At 36.8% G+C, this 21,155-nt stretch overlaps 1 protein-coding gene across 1 annotated transcript; it reads left to right on the top strand.

Moving 5' to 3' along the window:
• Positions 1-1,456: 1,456 nt before the first annotated feature.
• alg6 (ALG6 alpha-1,3-glucosyltransferase) lies at positions 1,457-18,898 on the top strand. The gene is made up of 14 exons (XM_046852865.1): positions 1,457-1,678; positions 1,845-1,929; positions 3,171-3,260; positions 3,520-3,608; positions 4,534-4,616; positions 4,710-4,774; positions 4,876-5,061; positions 6,975-7,110; positions 11,567-11,652; positions 12,988-13,072; positions 13,203-13,273; positions 15,981-16,049; positions 17,218-17,404; positions 18,374-18,898. The coding sequence occupies exons 1-14, from the start codon at positions 1,597-1,599 to the stop codon at positions 18,569-18,571; spliced, it is 1,512 nt and encodes a 503-aa protein (XP_046708821.1). The 5' UTR covers positions 1,457-1,596; the 3' UTR covers positions 18,572-18,898.
• Positions 18,899-21,155: the final 2,257 nt, after the last annotated feature.

Genomic DNA, 21,155 nt, shown 5'->3' with positions numbered 1-21,155 from the left:
AGAGCCTAACAACAAAATATTTTGCCTTACAAATGTTGTCTATGTTTAGAAACTAATAAGGAAACCATAACTTTGCAAAAAAACAACAACTGATATTAAGCTTGGATTGTTATTCAAGAAGAACAGCCTGTACACTTGTACACAATGGTGCAGTGTTGAATGTATTTACATGACATTACATTTATGGCATTTGGCAGACACCCTTATACAGCGATTTACATTTATCTCATATTTACAACTGCTCAAGAGCCCAGCAGTGGTGCTGGGATTTGAACTCATGACCTTCTGAAGTCCATCATCTTAATCACCGAACTACCATTTCAGATGTAAATGAAAAAGCAATGGAATATGTCCAAGAAGATTGTCATCCAAACAATTGTGTATCACCCGTCAACTTTAACAGATGAGAACACATTGTTCAAAGGCTAATATTACTTTCATACAATCCTTTACAGAGTTTGTTCGGCATGAACCTGCCAGGAATATATGCAGTCCTATATCATTGTAAATTAGAAAATTATTTTGCTGTTGTTATATTGACAAAAAATGGGCCTTATTATACCAAAGCTTTACACTGTGTAGAGATTCTCAGATTTCCTTATTATTAAAACATATGTCCAATTGCCATTCCGTCTGATCTGATCTGATCTGATCTGTAGGAAGGCTTGTATCATTCATTGTTTTGTTTGGCCCTCAAGGTTGTAATTTATAGAAGATATAGGAGTCATAGTCCAGCAGGTAGTGCTGGTTTCAAAATGTAGCATGGATGAAATAATTCTGCTCACGGATGATTAAATCAATGCAATTTGTGGTGCCTGGGCTTTCTGCAGCGTCAGTGAGTAACTGTGTAGCGGTTAGTTAATTAATCACTTATATTAAAGGTCAATTTGGATTTTTTTTTTTTTTTTTTTGGACAATTTCATTTTGGGCAGAATTACTTCTTTAATGAACACTATGTGTCAATTAGAATTATTTAGAAATAATAATAATATGATAATAATTATATATATATATATATATATATATATATATATATATATATATATATATATATATATATATAAACACTACTACTATTAATAATAATAACTACAATAATAATAATAATAATAATAATAATAATAATAATAATAATAATAATAATAATGCTGGTAATGATAATGATGATGATGATAACAGAACATACTAATACCAATAATAATAGTAATACTACTACCACAACTACTACTACTACTACTACTAATAATAATAATAATAATAATAATAATAATAATAATAAAGAACCCCACATACACACCATTAGACCTGTGTAAGTGTGAAATCAGTGAGTGCACTGATTTCGAAACTGGCATACTATTGCGTCATCAGTATGCGCCACTCAAGAAAGCGACCGCCTTTCTGATTCTCAAACCATCTGGGTTGTTATCGGTTGGGTTGGAGATGAGATGTAGGTTAGTGTTACCTGAGCGGCTCGCTGTGATCACGCATTGTTTCAGGAAGTGCTGGCTGCAGTGTTGAGGGAATCTTGCTTGGTTTCAACACGGGTTTAGTTCATGCTTCATGGTTTGAAATTTAGCATTATTAAGGCTGCCAGACATGGAGACCTGGGGCCTTGTGTCACTGTGTGTTCTGCTCGTACTAACGGGGAAATGGGCCGTGTCTCTGAACTCTTACTCAGGTTAGTAACTCGTCCAAGGGAGTGGAAATTAAATGTTACAGATTTTCAGGGAGAGAAAAAAACGACGAGTCTCAGTTGTTGTTGTTTTTGTTGTTGATAAAAATAAAAAAATATATATATATATATATATATATATATATATATATATATATATATATATATACAGGTGCTGGCAAACCACCGATGTTTGGGGATTATGAAGCGCAGAGGCACTGGCAGGAAGTGACGTACAATCTTCCAGTTCATGAATGGTTGGTTCATTCATTCATTCATTCATTCATTCATTCATTCATACATACATACATACATACATACATACATACATACATACATAAACATGTTAGTAAGGACCGAACAAACCACAACAGGGCGTAGGGTTGCCAGAAAATAAAAATATCAGCATTCATGCTTTCCCACTAACACCATTTCCTGAAGTGTTGATTGTGTATTTTTTAATGACTAAGCCATCTTAATTGTTATCTGTTTATAGTTATATTTAGTGTCAAGGTACGTCTAAAAATCATCAGCCTACAGAACCATGAAATTATTTAGCAACTTACCTGTAATTCTTGGCAGTGTCACCACTGGCTCGCTCATTATGGGTAAACCTATAGGGAACTAAAAGTCACTAAACTTATCCATTCTAACTTGATAACCTCTTTATCTCTGTAAAGTTGCTTTGTAACAGTGTTTATTGTTAAAAGTGCCATTCGAATAACATTTAAATGAATTGGATTATATTAAGTTTGTTCCAATGTTGTAACATTATAGCAGCTATAAACTATCACAGTTTTACCTGCTGCTTTCTTTTCCCAATTTCTTAACTTCAATATATTTTTTAATAAGCACTTTATCCTAGAAGAGTCGCTGTGCATCTTTGGAACACTGGGCATGAGGTGGACGAGTCCGTTGCAGCGTACAACATGCATACATTCGCACACACTTTCGCTGGTTCTGTCCATGATGCTGAAAGGGTGGAAGAAAACCAGAGAACCCACATGAAAATTTATCCTAGAATATGCCAAACACACAGAGATTAACCCAAGTTTATGGTTTAAATGAATAACACAAAAAACTGAAAAAATTTATTTTTTTCCAAGCACTGACAGTGGAGAATCCTTCCCTACATGTTAGATAAACGTTTTTACAGAAACCTGCACAATAACAATGAACATCCTTTTTTTCTTTGGTCAAAATGACATCATATTTGATGTTTTTTTATTTCTTTCAAGTTTTTAGAGTGTTAGTTATTAGAGTTTAAACAAATGTCTGACTGTAAATTAATTATTATAATAGAAAGGAATAATAGAAGTGTATTAAAATAAACCTATGATTTGAACTAGTGGCAGCTGGAAGTACAGTTACAGAGTATTAATCACCATCTTCTGACCAATCAGGTTTCAGAATTCAGTAGAATTTAGTCTGATAAGGATAAGGACAGCTCTGCTTCACTGTTTCATGATGCTACAATATTGTTTCTGCACTCTTAAAGGTACTTCAACACGACAAACAATGACCTGAACTACTGGGGCCTGGATTATCCTCCACTAACAGCGTACCACAGTCTCTTATGTGCCCATGTGTAAGTGTCATACTTGAGCTGAACACTCTGTGACCAACTTAAGGTCATGAAAATCTATAGAGATTTGAGGAATGGCTTTTTTGTGGCCTTGAACAAGTTGTAAGAATAAAAAAATAACATGGGGTCTTATATTACTTTGAACTATATAATCTTTTCCCACTAGTAAAGAATCATGTTGTAAGACCCGGTTGCCATAAACACCAGCATGAATTCCAACACTGATTTGTCTATGAATGTCTATGATTTTGTTTGTGTGCAGCGCAAATCTGATTAATCCTGCATGGGTGGAGTTGCAAACCTCCAGAGGTTATGAGAGCACCTCTCATAAATTATTCATGAGGGCTACAGGTGAGCAAAGCTCTTCACATGCATTATATAATTTGTGCATCCAAAAAAATGTGGGTGTCTGCAAGTTGTAAGACCATGATCAGTATTAACATAGTAAGAGTCATAATAATTAATATTGTCATTGTAACTAAATTAATTTGTATTCAATTTCCCATCCTGTCACACACATTTCAAGAAATTTGGTGTCTAGTGTTAAACTTCATGAACATTAGCTGCTTGCATGGACAAGAAGCATCAGTTTGGGGAAATATGATAATAATGCCAATGATTGTCATTTTTTACACTTAATAATGAACAACATATATTTAATATACCTTTATATACACCGATCAGGCATAACATAATGACCGGTGAGTGAATAACACTAATTATCTCTTCATCATGCCATCTGTTCGTGGGTGGATATTTGCGACATTTAGCAGATATATTAGGCAGCAACATTTTGTTCTCAAATTTGATCTGTTAGAAGCAGGACAAATTACTGGAGTTTGACGAGGGCCAAATTGTGACGGCTAGACGTCTGGGTCAGAGCATCTCCAAATCTGCAGCCCTTGTGGGATGTTCCTGGTCTGCAATGGTCAGTATCTATCAAAAGTGGTCCAAGGAAGGAACAGTGGTGAACCGGCGACAGGGTCACGGGCGGCCGAGGCTCACTGATGCACGTGGGGAGCGAAGGCTGACCCGTGTGGGTCCGATCCAACAGACGTGCTCCTGTAGCTCAAACTGCTAAAGAAGTTTATGCTGTTAATGCTCGATGGGTCAGGACTGTTTTGGCAGCAAAAGGGGGCCCAACACAATATTAGGCAGGTGGCCATAAAGTTATGCCTGATCGGTATTTGTATATATTTAATAAAACATCCCAGAAATCAGTTAGTTCCTGGTTTTTTTTTAATGTTGCTGTAATATTCCTCTCCCTATTTCCCAGTTCTCCTTTCAGATATATTAATATACATTCCAGCAGTCCTTCTGTACTGCTTCTACCTCAGTGATGGATCCTATAAAAAGAAGGTAACTTGGTTGTCTGGCTTTGAATTAAATTTTTTATCATTTAAATCAATTTAGTAAATATTGTATTTTTTTTGCATTTCTTTCCTTTTCAAGACTGCCATGGCTTTGTGCATCTTGCTTTATCCAGGACTCATCCTAATCGACAATGGCCATTTTCAGTATCCTTTAACCTGAATTCTATGCCGTTTTTTGTCCTTTTGCAATCATGAAAGGAATTATTACAGCAACAGTTTGCAGGAAGCCCTAACCCCCTGGTCAGATATAACAGTGTGAGTCTGGGCTTGACATTGCTGGGAGTAGTGGGACTTGGTTTGGGTCGAGACCTGCTTGGATCTGTGGCCTTCACTTTGTCTCTCAACTACAAACAGATGGAGCTGTACCATTCATTGCCTTTCTTTTGCTACCTCCTAGGCAGGTGTATTAAACAGGGAATTCTGGGCAAAGGGTAAGTAACATTTCAAGGTCCTTTATGGACTTCTCCACTTAATTTGGATCACAGCAGGGTTTAAATATGGAGACTGAGGTTTTGAAACAAAGATTTTGCATTTCTTCAATCATACTTCCATTTTATTTGGAATTATGTTTGTCTAATCAAATTATTGAAAGCACCATGGTCACATCAGAATCACCTGGCAGAGTTAACCAAGTTTTAGACTGAAATATCTGGGGGGCATATGAGAATTAATAAAGCCACCGATCTTTAAGAGTAACTGAACCAAAAGCGCACATAGCCCAAAGCATCACAGATCCTTCTTTAAACTTATAATTATATATATTATATTAATTAATCACAATTAACAAATACCACACAAGCAATAGTTCGGTTATACTGAAGTTTGGTCTAGCTGTAATTTGGATATACAGTGGTGTGAAAAAGTGTTTGCCCCCTATATGATCTCTTGTTTTTATGCATGTTTCACACATTAATATTTCAAAAGATCAAACTAATTTAAATATTAGTAAAAGATAACACAACATTAAGTTTTTAATGCCACACCCAGGCCTGATTACTGCCTTCCAACACTTTTTCACACCACTGTAGGTGATCACAGCGGTGCGATATTTCATTTAACCACACAACTGTGAGTGTGTTCTGTGAGTAAGTAGTTCTATAACAAAAAGATTAATATTGTATACAGTACTAAATGGCTAGCTCACATTAAAAGGGAGGAATGGCATGTTTTTATGAAATGTATTTGTGTAATAAGTAAGATATTGTGCATTAAAATGTAGTTAAGTAAACAATTCCACCAAATGAAAGTACCCAGATGAACTTTGATACATTATCGAGGTAAAATACTGTGCTCCTGTCCACCACTGCACATCCAGAAATTAGTATTAGATTTGGATTTAGGACCAGATAAGTGTAGCTCAATAGACCCCAACAGAATCCAAGACTAAAATAACAGTCCTTAGACAGCATTCCTAGGTTCATCTTCTCACTACTATGACTTACGCTCATGCTCCTTTACATTTGTTGATATAGTAACAGTGCACTGAAGGCATTTGGTAGCAATTGCAATGTTGGGTTGGATTACTTGGAAAAATATGTCCAGATGACCCTCTAGCCATTCTCTGTTCTCCCTGATATGCCTGTGTGTGCAGCTTTACCACTACAGCTGAGAAGAGTCAGCCGCTATAGACACACCAACAGCAAACTAAAACCCTGATATGCTTAGGAGTGGTTTCTTTCTGTTAAACCATGTTATGTGTAAGGATTAAAACATGATGGGGTTTTACAGATTTAGTTTTTGGAAAGCAGTTAATAAAGGACTAGTTGAAGCATTATTACTGTTACCACTTCAACAGCAACGATTTTCCAATAATAACGTTTTCCAAAGTGTTCAATTCCTCTTATAACACATTTACCAAAGCTATTATTTTGTCAAAAAATTAATTATCAAACGGTTTATAATTGAATGCTGTGGGATGTCTGCAAAACAAGTTCATTTTGGTTATCCCTCACGATACAGAAAACTGGGGCTTATGTTATCAGGGATCTGCAAATTCTCTGGTAGAAAACCTAAAGAAAAAGCTTTATTAATTATTTGTGCAATTCTCTGGTACTCACAGGGAATAAACTTCACTGTATCAACAAAATCATATTTTTTTATAGGACTCATCCATGGTCTGACCTTATAAACAATATAAGAATGCTTTGTTATGTAGATACAGCTGGCTTTCTTTCCAGTCATCTTTGAGAATTTTTTCTCATTTCCACACCATTTTTTGTATACCTAGGACATTAAAAGTCTGAGTTCATTGGCGTTAGTAGTTCCAAATTGTGTTAGCTACTACTATTGAAATGTTTATTATTCTGTTTTTATTTTCTTCGGTTATGTTTTCCCTCTCTTACAGTCTGCTTCTGTTGGTGAAGATCTCATTGACTGTGCTGGTGACTTTTGCTCTCTGCTGGTTACCTTTCCTGTCAGACCCTCAGCAGATCTTGCAGGTTCTGCATCGCTTGTTCCCAGTTGACCGCGGTTTATTCGAGGTACGTCCTCGAACTCAAAAGGTTCACGCTTTCACTGCAGCCCACTCGCGTTTACACTGACGAAACAATTTCAGAGCATGGACAGTATTCATTGCATTGTATTTATAGAATTCCTTCTTCAGCAAACCTGCACCATGTAGAATTATTGAATTCATGAAGATTCTTTACAATGAAAAATTATTAGAGTAGATGAAAGGATTCATATTCCGAATGTTATCAGTTACACATCATTTTCAGATTCTGCTTATTTATTCTATAAGTATGTGCAGGACGTAGTGTGTAGATAGGAGCCGTATTTAATGCAGTGCCACATCGGCAAGATTTGACGCTTTTCTGTTGCATTGCGTTGACTTTCAAATGCGAGGTCACACAGGAAATGCCCCTGAGATGCGAATCTTATCCATGTCTGTACATTCAGACGTTTACATAGAATGTTTTTCACATTTAAAATCTAGCACACTAGTGTGTGATCCTGTAGTGTTATTTTATTTGGATTCAGACATTCAGAGAATATTATAACAAATAATATGGGATGTCATAAAAGTCAGGGTTCCAATTTATCCCAAAGATGTTCAATAAGGTGGAGGTCAGAGCTTTTTAGCAGGCCACTCAAGATCTTTCAATTCAACCCATGTACACTATATCTTTATGGAGTTCGCTTTGTATTCATGCTGGAACAGATTTGGGTTTACTAGTTCAAGTGAATGGAAAATTTACTGCTACTGCATCCAAAGACACCATATATACTAAATTGCCTCCAAATTTTGTTTTGGGGAATAATCACTTTTTTGTACTTTTGTAGATATAATTGTAAATTAGATTATCAAAACAGATTATCTAAATATTACAACTTGAATTATTTTGTATGATAATGATGAGACCACAACAATTGGATTGCCTTTTTGAACTAGGAGGCTAAGACACTGAATAAAGTATACTGAGGATCTTCCATATGTGAGCATAATTTAGGTCACATTGAGCTTATTTTTTATTTTATTTTTTTTACATTTAGATTTTTTCAGGGTTTCTGCACAGTAAAAGACGAGCATGAATTTTTGCATATAATTTTTTTTGCATATTATTTATGCACATAAAAAAAAAGTTTATTATTTATATATAAATTTTGAAACAAACAAATGTTTATGATAATGACCAGAAACCTTAAGATAGCTACCTTACATGAATAAGCATTTGATGCTCACAGTGCCTAGAGAAGTTCCAGCTAGACACTTTTCTCTTTTTATCCTGCTGAAAATCAGCACTTCTTGGATTATTTTTGCTTTAGATTATAGGGTTATATTTGCAATATGACTAAAACCCTTAAAAGGGTCACACTGAAAATAGATACCTCACCTCAACCAATCAAAATAAGTCTCAAATATGTTTTACATCATCTTGATTATGTAAACCAATCTTTATAATAAAAAAAATTCAACCTGCTTTTAAAGTACATGGAACTTGCTTCTGAAACATATCCTGCCTCAACTGTAGAGGTGCCTCTGATTTTTCAGTACCTACTTTATTCTTGTCAGTGTCACAATGGATTCAGGGCCCCAGAATCAAGTCAAGTCAAGTTTATTTCTATAGCACTTTCCGCAACAGACATTGTCTCAAAGCAGCTTTAAAAAATTCAGTTAAGGTAAATGATGTTTATTTATCCCTGATGAGCAGCCGTGGTGACTGTCGCAAGGAAAAACTCCCTTAGATGTTGTGAGGAAGAAACCTTGAGAGGAACCAGACTTAAAGGGGAACCCATCCTCATTTGGGTGACATCAAGAGTTTAAACACTAGTCTTTAAACACTACAGAACACTGGAGAGTGAGAACTAACATGAGCACTGGAGTGTGTGATTATGAGTAATGTCCTTTCTACAGTATTATACAGTTATTTGAGATTATGGAACCAGGAGCTATTGAGCAACTCATAAAATAGCTCAACATTTGCGATCATCACAGATCCAACACCATCACTGGGTGTATAATGGAAATGCCAACCACTATGCACACACACAGAGATTCAAAAACTAATTCACACCCAGGGCAATTTAAAATCACCAGTTCTACTACCAGTTTTGTTTTAGGAACTGGAGAACCCAGAGGAAACCCAAATGGACACAGGGAGAAACACATTAGAAACTCTAGACAAACAGTATCCCAAGCTCAGGATTGCGCCAGGGATCTGAGGCGGATAACAAATCAGTGTCTATCAAAAGTTTGCTTGTCATATCATGCTTACATAATACACAAAGTGTGAGCAACTTTAACCTGGACACTCTGACTGCTGTTAAAGAGAGAGTTTGCATAGCTTATGAACTGAGCATGTGTGTGTGCCCATGAGTGTGACCATTCTAAATGCCAGGGTTATCTCGCTCTCTCTTTCTCTCTCTGTGTGTGTGTGTGTGTGTGTGTGTGTGTGTGTGTGTGTGTGTGTGTGTGTGTGTGTGTGTGTGTGTGTGTGTGTGTAAAGGCAGGCCATTAGGGTGATTGTTGCTTGAACTAATAGTATTAATGTCCATGTAAAAAAAGACGGCCAGGACAAACTAGGTCTTAGTTGTCACTCCAAGCATCAAATTGCTCTCGTAAAGGAGCCGGGGGCACGCTGTACAGACAGGCTGGCTCTCTAACAGGGCACAAGTCACATATTTTGACACTGGAACAGCTCCAAGACTACATCGGGGTCAGAGGGGAGAGAGTGTATTGGAGGTTGTTCCAAACACATGAATTTCTTCTCACATTTGCAATGAGAAGGGAGTTTAGTGGGTGTGCTTCAACTAAACACACATACACAGCTGTGATTTGCAGCAGCTGTGTTCATGCAAAAAGTGGATATTATTCCTGATGGACTGTAAGCGAAGCTAAAGTGTGTTTTACTAATCACAGCAAAACTTTACCCACTAAAAGCCGTTGAGAAAAACCATGCCGGTAGAAACCGAAATTTAAATCCATACGTAGATCAAATCTGCCAGCTATGATGTAACTCTCACTGCTTTAGGGTGGCCGGAGCACAGGAATGCGCTCGGCATGCAGAAAGAGGAGTCGCGAGCTGACTCGCACACATTTGACCCCCATGTGCCTGAGTTTACAAATAAGTGCATAGCTTTTTTTTCTTTTTCTTTTTTTTTTTTCTCGGCCGTGCCACATGCTCGACAGAGAAACTCATGACAGGAGTGAGTAGCTTGTCAGCTCCAGCGCCAGCATGTAAATGTCACAGGGGAATTTTTATTGCACTTGCATTTGGGAAATGATTACGTTGAGTAATGCCAGTTATTTGCTTTCTCTTCAGAAGCTGCAGTGTATTTAAAGAAGCCCACCATAACGGTGAGGTCAAATGTGGTAACCTGTTACTGTAACTTACAGCTATTTGTGATTTGATGAGTAGTTGGTTCTGATGCAAACAAAATACAGTATTCGTTAGGAGGCAATTGTTACACCCTTTTTTCCCCCTCACTATTCTATTTGTATAGTGTTTAATTACTTCTTGATTGGATGTAATACCAGTGTGCAATGCCTGTCAAAAGTTTGAAAACACCAGCTGGTCTTTTATGGTTTTTGAGACAAATTCATGTTTAATTTGTTTATATCCAACAGACTGGGTAAAAGGCAAAAAAAACAACACACAAGAATCAGACTGGGAATGACTGGGGAAAAAAGTTCCTGTGGACTGATTAGTTTAAATTTGACATTATGAACTGAAACAGAATATCTTATGTAAGATGGACTCAACCAATATGGCTACCATTCAATACTTCAACACCATGCAAATTATCTCAACCCCCATACAACAAGAAAATGACCTGAAGCATAGGTCCAAACTCTGTAAGTATTATGTAGGAAGCAAACAGTGTCCTGGAGCGTTATGATATGGCCTGCCCAGTTACTGCACCTAAATCCCATTGAACTGCACTGGAACGAACTGGATCGCAAATTCAGAAAGAAATATCCAGCTATTGAAGAAAACCAAAAGTTCAGCTGAATGTTTGGTGAAACAGATGCTATGCGAGTTTAAAGCTGTTCTTCATGGTAAGGGAGGATTTTTCAATGGAAAAGTTTAACATCTGTACATTTATATATTTCTTTGGTCAAAGTAAATCTTCATACCATTAAATTAACAAAAAATTGCATATAAACAAACAGAGCATGCGTGTCTCTCTAAAATGATATTTACTTTTGACAGTCTCTCTATATTTGGTAATCAAATTATTGTTTTTTTGCATATAGTTTAAAATATATTAACATACAAAAAGGACGATTTCAACCCTATGTAACCATTTCACCAGGAAGCAGTTTGAACTGAAATTCAATTCTTTGGTCTTGTGAATGAAGTTAAAATGATAGGAACGTGAACGTAAATCATTCTCTAAATTGCTTATTAATATAGAAGTACACAAATGGCAGAACAATTGCACCTTGTTTTATTGATATTTATTTGAATCGTCCTGTCAATTGTGTGTGTGTAGGATAAAGTGGCCAACACATGGTGCAGCTTGAACGTGCTGATAAAGATCAAGACCCTGCTGTCCAGAGATACTCAGCTGCTCCTCAGGTAATCCTTCTTCCATCCGTTTACCAACCATTCACCCTTCCTTTGCCTTCAGTCCACCTTCTGGAGCCCTCATTACGATTGAGTGCGCTGAAGATTATCGAAACCCCTAATGATATCCGTGAGCTTTTTGAAACAATGATATCTGCTCGGTAATCTGCAGCTGGGCCTGGTAGAGATTTCTGACTAAACAAAGGGATGTGTTTAGCTCGTTGAGGTTAAAACTAGTCTCTCGGAGAGATTTTCCAGGCAGAGTCTCTGGTGTGCCGTTCGAGTGAATAGAGTCGGAGTCTTTGGTGCGATTAAATCTGTAAATCTATTTTAGGCACAAAGGCAGCATTTTCTTTACAACTGGTAATCCCTTGGATTACTTGGCCTTGGATTATTTGAGCTTTTGTTTGCTGGGTGATATTAGCATTATGAGGTCCAGATTAAAAGTGGCCATATTTTGATAAAAGTCTTCGGTGAGCTCATCCTGCACACATTTAACAGAATCCTGGTTGGCCTTCAAATAAGCGTGTTAGTACCGAACATGTAATCTACCTCTCTTGAGTCCTAGTCAAGTTGATCCAGAGTCAGTGCATCCATTACATAGCTCCATGCCAGGTCTGGTTGATCTGGAGCATTTATAAAAAATGCAACTTAATGAATCTTTGAAGCTCTTTATGTGCATTCAATTATCCATCTCTCTAAGCTTTTTTTTCCTGGTAAGAGTCATGGTGGATGCGGATTCTATACTAGGAACACTGGGGGTGAGGTTGGGAATATGAAGAATGGGATGCACTATAAGCACACACATTGCATATTCCGACACACACAGGCCATGTCCACGCGAATACATTTTCGTTTGAAGGCGCATATTTTTATCTCCGTTTTGGCCTTTTTCAGAATTCAAAGTTTTAAAGAGCCTGAAAGTAAATAAACACGAGACAGAACTCAGCTCGAAGCATGTTGAGGTTTGCTCACGTGCAGTACAGGGATGTAGGTGTTTTCAGACCTTTCAGTGTGCATAAGCAACTTTTGGAAGCGACTAAAAACAAAAGTGTGGATGCGGCGTGTTTTAAACGAAAACGCCGTTTTCTCCGGAGTAGTGTAGACTTAGCTTTAGGGACACATCGGTATCACAGATCTTACTACTGGAATGCTTTGTGAGGAAATCTGAGAACTTTGGGGAAGATGTAAAACTCCAGACAGACTGTAATCCAAGATTCTGTTCCAATTCAGAGCTATGAGGCAAAATCACTATTTACTGTGTGACAGCTCTAAGCCATAAACTCTGTTTGTAAATGTGGCAAAAAATCCAATGCTAACACAATTTGTTTCTTATTTTTATTTTAGTTTTGCATTGACTCTCCTGTTCATCTTGCCTTCGTCAATTAAATTGTTGACCAAACCCACCCTATGGCAATTTAAATTGGCTTTGGTAAGTTTTCTTAAAAAGTGTCTTTTTTCCATTCCGTTCTTATAACCTATGTGTTTCTTTTTTTCCTCCTTATTTCCTTCTTTTCTTTTATTGGACTTATGATCTAACCATAAATGGTCTTGTACTATAGGTGAACTCCTCACTGGCCTTTTTCCTTTTCTCCTTTCAAGTCCATGAGAAGTCCATCCTGCTTCCAGCCTTGTAAGTTTGCACATTCTTCTTATTTTTTTGTACTCCACTATAGTTTATGACCGATCACAATCTGGATATAAACCTCGCAGAGTATACATAAAGTCCCCAACAAGTTCTGGAAGCACGTTCGTAAGTCCAATTTGCTCGCAAGTCTAACAAAGTGAGGTTTATACACTAACACAAATTTACAATTTAATGCATAAAAAAAATCTTTACTCCCAAGATTATTGATAATATTATTGTTGACCTCATTGGCACAGCAGACTTTACATGTTCCATGATCTTGTTCTCGATGGTTGAACGAATCATGTTATAAGAAAGAGCTACCATCTTTTCGCCTCTTACCGTTCTCTGCAATTTGATCGCATCCCGGAAAGTTCGCAATGCGAAGGCGAATATTTATAAGTCGGGGAAATACGGTATTGCAAGACAAAACTGAAAAATACTGCAGTAGAGTCATTTAATAAGTAAAAAACTGCTAGAAGTAGAGCTGTAGTAGATTTCCAGCCATAAGCTCCTGTTGTAGATTATCCAATCCCATGCATTTCTCTAAATGCTATTAATCTGAAGGCAGATTGTAAGAACAGAAACAGCACGAGCGACACTCTTCATTACTCTCTGAGCCCGATTAGCAAAGTGATGACATGGCTTGTGATGTTGAGCTTCTCTCAAACAAACGGATCAGAGTGTATCCATTCAAAGCCCATGAAGCACCAAAACTAAAACAGAACCACTTTGTGAATTGATAAATCAATCAATGGTCAAACTCGAAAGGGTAACTAGTCACCAGTGGGTCATATCAGTTGCTAATTCAGAGCTTTGTAAATGAGGAATTACATCTCACATTCTCAAATCTGTGATATTATCTCTTGTTTTATAACAACTCCACAACAACTCAAAGCCTTTAAAAATATTAGTTTCCTCTTATAAACATGTCATCCATATGACTGCTAATAATAATAAGAGGAACCGTATACCTGGTTTTCATCCCCCCTTAGCAATGTGTCGGAATCATTTCCCTAATCATGTGAGTATGATGTATTTTGGTTACAGATTTTCGTTGATCTATTAAGATTGTTGCTTTATTAACTGTTGAGTTATATCACACACCTGTTTAGATCAATCAGTGATGCATGTCTGGATTAGGAGGGACACACATTCTGGCCTACATTGCTGCATGTGTGGGGGTGTGGGATCAGATCTTATAGCAAATGCATTGGTGTAACAGGAGCACAGAAGTGGCTGCTGTAATTACCAGCTCAGTGAAGAGGTCATACCTACAAGCCCCTTTCTAGTTAATAATAGCTTTAACGTCAGATAAAATGCGTTTCCCTATGCACTACACGTCAGCTTACACAAGCACATAGTGTGTGTGTATTCATGCGCTTTGTTTATGGTTGTGTGTAAAGACTAACTCCTAATGCAATTTGGTTGTATGAAGATGTGATCGAGATTCTTTTCCAATAACAGCACACACTGACTTGTCACGCCTCTCATACAGAGGTTTGGCCATGTCTACAATTTTTTTATTTATTAATAAAAGACGCATTACAGTTTTTAACCGTTTATAGTTACAATGAAAGTTATGGAAGACAAGTGTCTACAAGAAAAGTTAGTTCCACTTGTCATTAAAGCTATAAACCGTCGTTCCCTCACTAGTCTTCCCTATGCTATCACAGAGTTATTATTACAAAATGCAGCTAGTCATAAGATTTATGAGAAAATTTCTCCATTCTGAGGGTTACAAAGCAGTGACACTGGAGACTTGTTCCATTAATCATAAACCGCCTAAAACAAATCGTCACCAGATTATATGCTGATCAGTCATAACATTATGACCACCTGCCTACTATTGTGTGGGTCCCCTTTTGCTACCAAAACAGTCCTGACTCGTCGGGAATGAACTTCTTCAGCAATTTAAGCCACAGGAGCTCGTCTGTTGGATCAGACCTCACAGGCCATATATAAAATGCTTACTTGCTCCCTAATATATCCCACCCACTAACAGGTGCCATGACGAAGAGATAATCAGTGTTATTCACTTCACTGCTTATAATGTTATAATGTCTGTGTACATTTCAACAGATTTTCTTAACCAATTTAATATTACACTTGCATACATACAGTTTATTATTACACTTGCATAATGATGCAGCATGTCTGCTATACCAGTGAACTGCCTGCACTATAGATAATGTATTTAATATTTATAATAATGTGCACATTAATATAAACCACCTTAACTTATGATACAGAAATTCAAAAGTGCTGAGGTATAATTCAGAAATTACGTGACAGCATGCTGTTATTGGAAAATAAGACAAAGACAAGTGTGTGTGTGTGTGTGATAAACTTTAATAAATGCTTTAGTAAGATGAATTACTAAATTCAACTCTATATACTGCAATGATCCAGATTTAGTCAAAAATGTAAACATTTATTGACTGAATTCAACACCTGCCATTAGACGTTCATTAAAATGGAAATGTGTCAATAATAATTGTTTGCGGTAACGGTGCCTGTGCTAGACACGTTGGAGTAATAGTAGAATACCCGAGTATTCCTTTGAGTAATTGATGAGATTGATGACGGGGAGCATTGAACAGTATCATGGATCAACCACAGACCAACAGTAATCAGCTCAGGTTTTTAACTTCTTCCAGGCTTTTTCCACAAAAAGTCTGTGTTTAATAAATGTGCATTTCTTTGTCTATAGGCCAGTGTGCCTTCTGATGAATGAACTTCCACTAATGGCCACATGGTTCCTGGTGGCTTCCACCTTCAGGTAAGTAGCTGCATGAAGAAAGTTAAATGAAAACAAAGAGACGGGCTCTGTGTATTTGATGCACATCATAATTTCATCCATGTATAGTTACAGCTAATGTTGTATAAACTATAAACAGTCATTCAGCTTGTTATGTTAGAGAGAAACTACAAACCTCATCCTCCTCCTTACTTAGACCTGTAGCAGATACTTAACAGAGCTAGGCAGAAAGCTGTCTTTAATTCTTACTGTTACAAACCTGATACTAGAGACTCCTTCCAAAAAATGTGAAGTAAACATCCCCTCACAAAAACTTCAGCTCAACCAATAGGCTTAGATTGCATGTAGTTTTCATCATACAACTGACTATGAAGGAGTTCCCATTGGAATAAATAAAGTATCTATCTATCTATCTATCTATCTATCTATCTATCTATCTATCTATCTATCTATCTATCTATCTATCTATCTAAATGGTAATGTATTATAATCAGAGCATGAATAGAAATAGACTAATGTCAGAGCTGCTGTTGGAATAAATAAGTCAACCTTCTGACCAATCAGATTTAAGAATTCAACAGCACAGTAGTACATAAAACTGTATAAATGTACAGTATTACAACTGATGTGTAGTTATAAGGTTGAGTTGACTCAGTGATGACGTGTAAATGAAACATGGCCCCTAATCAGATGATCCATTTGCAATGTGTACGTTCTGCTCAGTAACTGTTGCACACACAGTATAGTGTACACACGATCACAATATAATCCACATGCCATTAAACTGAGAGGCTTTTGTATGAATGCTGTGGAGTCAAACTGGCAGTTTCCTTCAATTCTCATGTAATAGCAATTAGAGCGAACATTTGGAAGGTATACATAGAAACAAGTCTGTTGCAAAGTCTAACGTCTCAAACACACAAGTATTACATTCAATGGCTAAATTTTTTTACGAATTGCTGCAGAATGTCCTGCAATGAAAACTCGGATTGTTTCGGTGGCATGAACCAATCACAGTCATGCTATTGTATAAAATGATGGTTTTGTTGGAATTTATTCTAAAAGTGACAGGCCTAGTGCCATGGCTATAGACCCTACATTCTGCAGGGTTTTCTGTTAACACAATTTATGTTAGTCTAGTTGCTGTATCTTACTTTTTTTTTTGCTCTTGTTTCAATTTGCCCCGTAGCATGCTGCCTCTTCTGCTGAAGGATGGTTTGCTTCTGCCTTACACAGTGACCTCACTGGCCTTCCTCTACTTCAGTGTGTATTTTCTCTCAGCCTTAGACAGAAGCTCAGAGGAGGAGCTCAGATTGAGCCCAATCACCCAGCGCTGCCTGTCCAAACACATCCTCAGCCCGCTAATCAAGTGCACAGTAAGCAAGAAAATACAAGCAGAAATGGAAAACACATGTAACATGTATTTGTGGTAATTAGTATTAACCATAGGTGGTTTAGGGGAACATGTGCAGTGAAGCGCATGATAGCAAAATTTACGAACAAGGAGCATAAGATGAATTGACATGTATGCTTTACTGAAGTTTTAATTTACGTTAGATGGCATTCACAGACTTTATTTTATCCCCATTTGATCACTTTCCATTGCCTAGCTGTCCTTTATCACATGATCGCTTCCAAATGAGGAGGGTGAAAGCTCACACGTGATTCCTCCAAGACAAACGTAGCCACTGGAGGCTTCTGATCTTCTGCTCATGCTACGTCACAGAGCAGCCGATCACAATCAGAGGAAGCACTAAATACCCTGCTTCTATATACTTAAGCTTACAGACACACACAAGGACATTTAATGTTGGTCACTGTGAGTGACACAGGTCAGGATTTCCATCCTCTCAAAGTCAGGATCTCTTGACAATAGTGAATATTTCTCTTGTGCCAAACTCATCCCTTTAAAACAATGGTTATTGAGGGATGTGTCTTGACTATTTCCCATGGCCTACACCACTATTTGAAAATACAGTAATCACCACTGGTAATTAGACAGAGGGTTATATTTGATCCATATACATGAATCACTTAATATAGTCTTTCTGGCTTTAATAATTAAAAAACAGTACTTCTTGTTTTATCATCATTCCAAGTATATATTACATTTCATATTTGGTACATCATCCATGTAAGGTCTAAGTTGTATTGTATCAACATGGAACCACATCAGCCATACGACACTCCAACTTTAATTTGAGTTACTGTTGGTTTATAAGCACGTGCCATTAACACGGTTTCATGTAATTGAAATGTTTAAAAGACATAATAATGTGGGCAAATAGAACAAGTAAGTTTGACCTTGTGATATCTAATTATAGTTTCATTTTTTTTCCCAATAGTTTGGAGCCTCTGTGGTGATCATGGCTGGTCTGAGCTTCATGAGTGTGGCAGTGGATCCTCCAGCTAAACTGCCCGATTTGTTCCCAGTTCTAGTTTCCATTTTCTCCTTTTTCCAGTTTCTGGTTCTGCTGCTGTATTTCAATCTAGTCCAACTGACCGATCTGAGCGTCAAAAAGGGCCCAAAGAAGACAAACTGAAACAGAGGGATAATTCTGGAGAATGATGACAAAGGAAAATGAAAATTCCTTGCATTAGGATGGATTGGATCTAATTTAGGAAATTGAATTTCCTTTAAAAAAAAATAGCTGGAGAAAATCCCCTTCGTTTAAATTAGTGACTTGATAGGAAGGAAGGGAAAAGTCACCAAATTATAAAGGAATGATTCCAAAAGCATACAAAACTCCATCACATATTATGAAATAAAAAAAGACTTTTAGCCTTGAATAGAACTCACAAGGACCATTTGTTACCTTCATTTATAACCAAATATTTTTCTACACATGAATAAATGCTTTTATACTAAATCGCCGTCTCATTACTCTGAATAAGAAAAGGTTGAACATGATTAAGCACTTCAAATTGACAGTCAAATTTTTTTTTAATAAAATACTGTGCATGTATCCATATATACAGTGGACGAAATAATTATTTCAGTTTACCCCTTTCCAAAGAAATTACCAGTCTAGAATTTTTATGGTATGTTTATTTACACACATACACATTATATATACAGTACAGACCAAAAGTTTGGACACACCTTCTTATTCAAAGAGTTTTCTTTATTTTCATGACTATGAAAATTGTAGAGTCACACTGAAGGCATCAAGGGCTATTTGACCAAGAAGGAGAGTGATGGGGTGCTGCGCCAGATGACCTGGCCTCCACAGTCACCGGACCTGAACCCAATCGAGATGGTTTAGGGGTGAGCTGGATCGCAGAGTGAGGGCAAAAGGGCCAACAAGTGCCAAGCATCTCTTTCGGGGAACTCCTTCAAGACTGTTGGAAGACCATTTCAGGTGACTACCTCTTGAAGCTCATCAAGAGAATGCCAAGAGTGTGCAAAGCAGTAATCAAAGCAAAAGGTGGCTACTTTGAAGAACCTAGAATATGACATTTTCAGTTGTTTCACACTTTTTGTTATGTATATAATTCCATATATAATTCCACGTGTTAATTCATAGTTTTGATGCCTTCAGTGTGAATCTACAATTTTCATAGTCATGAAAATAAAGAAAACTCTTTGAATAAGAAGGTGTGTCCAAACTTTTGGTCTGTACTGTATGTTATATGTTTATATGTTTATATATATATATATATATATATATATACATACATACACATTTTAATTTCTATTTGATCAAGTGAAATAACACCAATACAAAATCAACCTCTTCCATTCAAACCTCAGCACCACCATGGCCAAGACCACCAACATCGGTTTTTATGTCACGGTTCAGTTAAATTTCGGTAATAGTGGGAAGAAATGCAAAACCTAAAATTGCTTGTCATTTTTTATTAACAGTTAATTACCAAAAACATTTGTGATCAACAATTTTCAATAAAATGCCTGCTTTGTTAAATATGTAAAATATTTAATTAAAATAAAATGGAATAAATCAAAATAATGCAATACACATAATAAATTGAGCAAATAAAATTGGCACAAATTAAATTAATAAAATTAAATAAATAGAAAAATAAAATAGTCTACATTTGTTAGACTGGGTAATACAGATGCGTATGTAAATGTGAGTGTTTTACAGTCAATAATTGAATTTTCTAAAGATAAGATCTGCTTAACTGTTCTACTTATTTCAGCATACTTTAACAAATGTCTGCATTCCTTCCATCCTCCATTTATTCATACACCTGGCATTGTTGTGTATGTTTTCAAGTTTAATAATAAAAATATGCGCTCAAAGTGGAAGGCAGAGACTAAACAAACTTGCGGTCCGCCACTTAAAACGTTCCTGAGGAAACTCCGATTATAACCGTGTTCCTCACAAGGATTGCATTCGGTACACATTCGGTACGAATACGTGTACCGTTACACCCTCTACATTGAATAAAATGCATTGCCTGCATGCCCCATAAAACAAAAATGATGGGAAGGGACATATTGGAACACAATGTCATAAAGCTGAAATACCAGAGGAACAAAGGTGCACACAATCTTTCGCTACCTCGTTCTTTCACAGGAGTTAATGACTGGCATTAAAAAAATCCATTACAACTGTAAATGTTATCAGGTCACAGAGGGGCTATAGTGTTACAGCTTGTACAAGCCCGGCAGCCACACGCACAAAAGACTAGGAAAATGAACTGGATGTGATTCAATACATGCAAAGAAACACAGTAATCGGATAGAGATAAGCGACACGCATGGAGCTGACAGGGGAGAAAAGGACAGGTTGGCCAATTAAGGAGCTTGACCTCGGTTTTAAATAGGGAAAAAAATGATTTGGGGATGTGCTGCTATAGGAAAAGTTATCCGTAACGGAGAAGTCTGATGCTGCCTGACATCAATGATTATTTTAATAGCACATTAAAGTGTTTTAGTGCACTTAGTAAACATATGTTCACAATTATCTTCTGACTCAGGAGCTTAAAACGTATCCCAATGATTTCGGCACTTTTTTTTTTATCTATTAATAGTTACGTTTAAATGTTGTAGATCTTGTTCACAGATGACCGTAGACCTGTCTGCTGACCTGAACGACAAATATATGTTATTATGAAGTTAAGAAATAAAACATGCTGCGACGGTGGAACACTGGAGAC

Source organism: Silurus meridionalis, chromosome 1, assembly GCF_014805685.1.
Source record: "Silurus meridionalis isolate SWU-2019-XX chromosome 1, ASM1480568v1, whole genome shotgun sequence".
Taxonomy (NCBI): Eukaryota; Metazoa; Chordata; class Actinopteri; order Siluriformes; family Siluridae; genus Silurus; species Silurus meridionalis.
Note: the sequence above shows the minus strand (reverse complement) of the source record. Positions and strands in the feature narration are given on the sequence as shown.

Excerpts from the sequence above, each read along its gene's own strand:
- alg6 (XM_046852865.1), top strand. The coding sequence starts at position 1,597 with ATGGAGACCTGGGGCCTTGTGTCACTGTGTGTTCTGCTCGTACTAACG. Across the intron at positions 4,617-4,709 it reads ATGGATCCTATAAAAAGAAG|ACTGCCATGGCTTTGTGCAT; the intron begins GTAACTTGGTTG and ends TTCCTTTTCAAG. Across the intron at positions 13,073-13,202 it reads GGCAATTTAAATTGGCTTTG|GTGAACTCCTCACTGGCCTT; the intron begins GTAAGTTTTCTT and ends CTTGTACTATAG.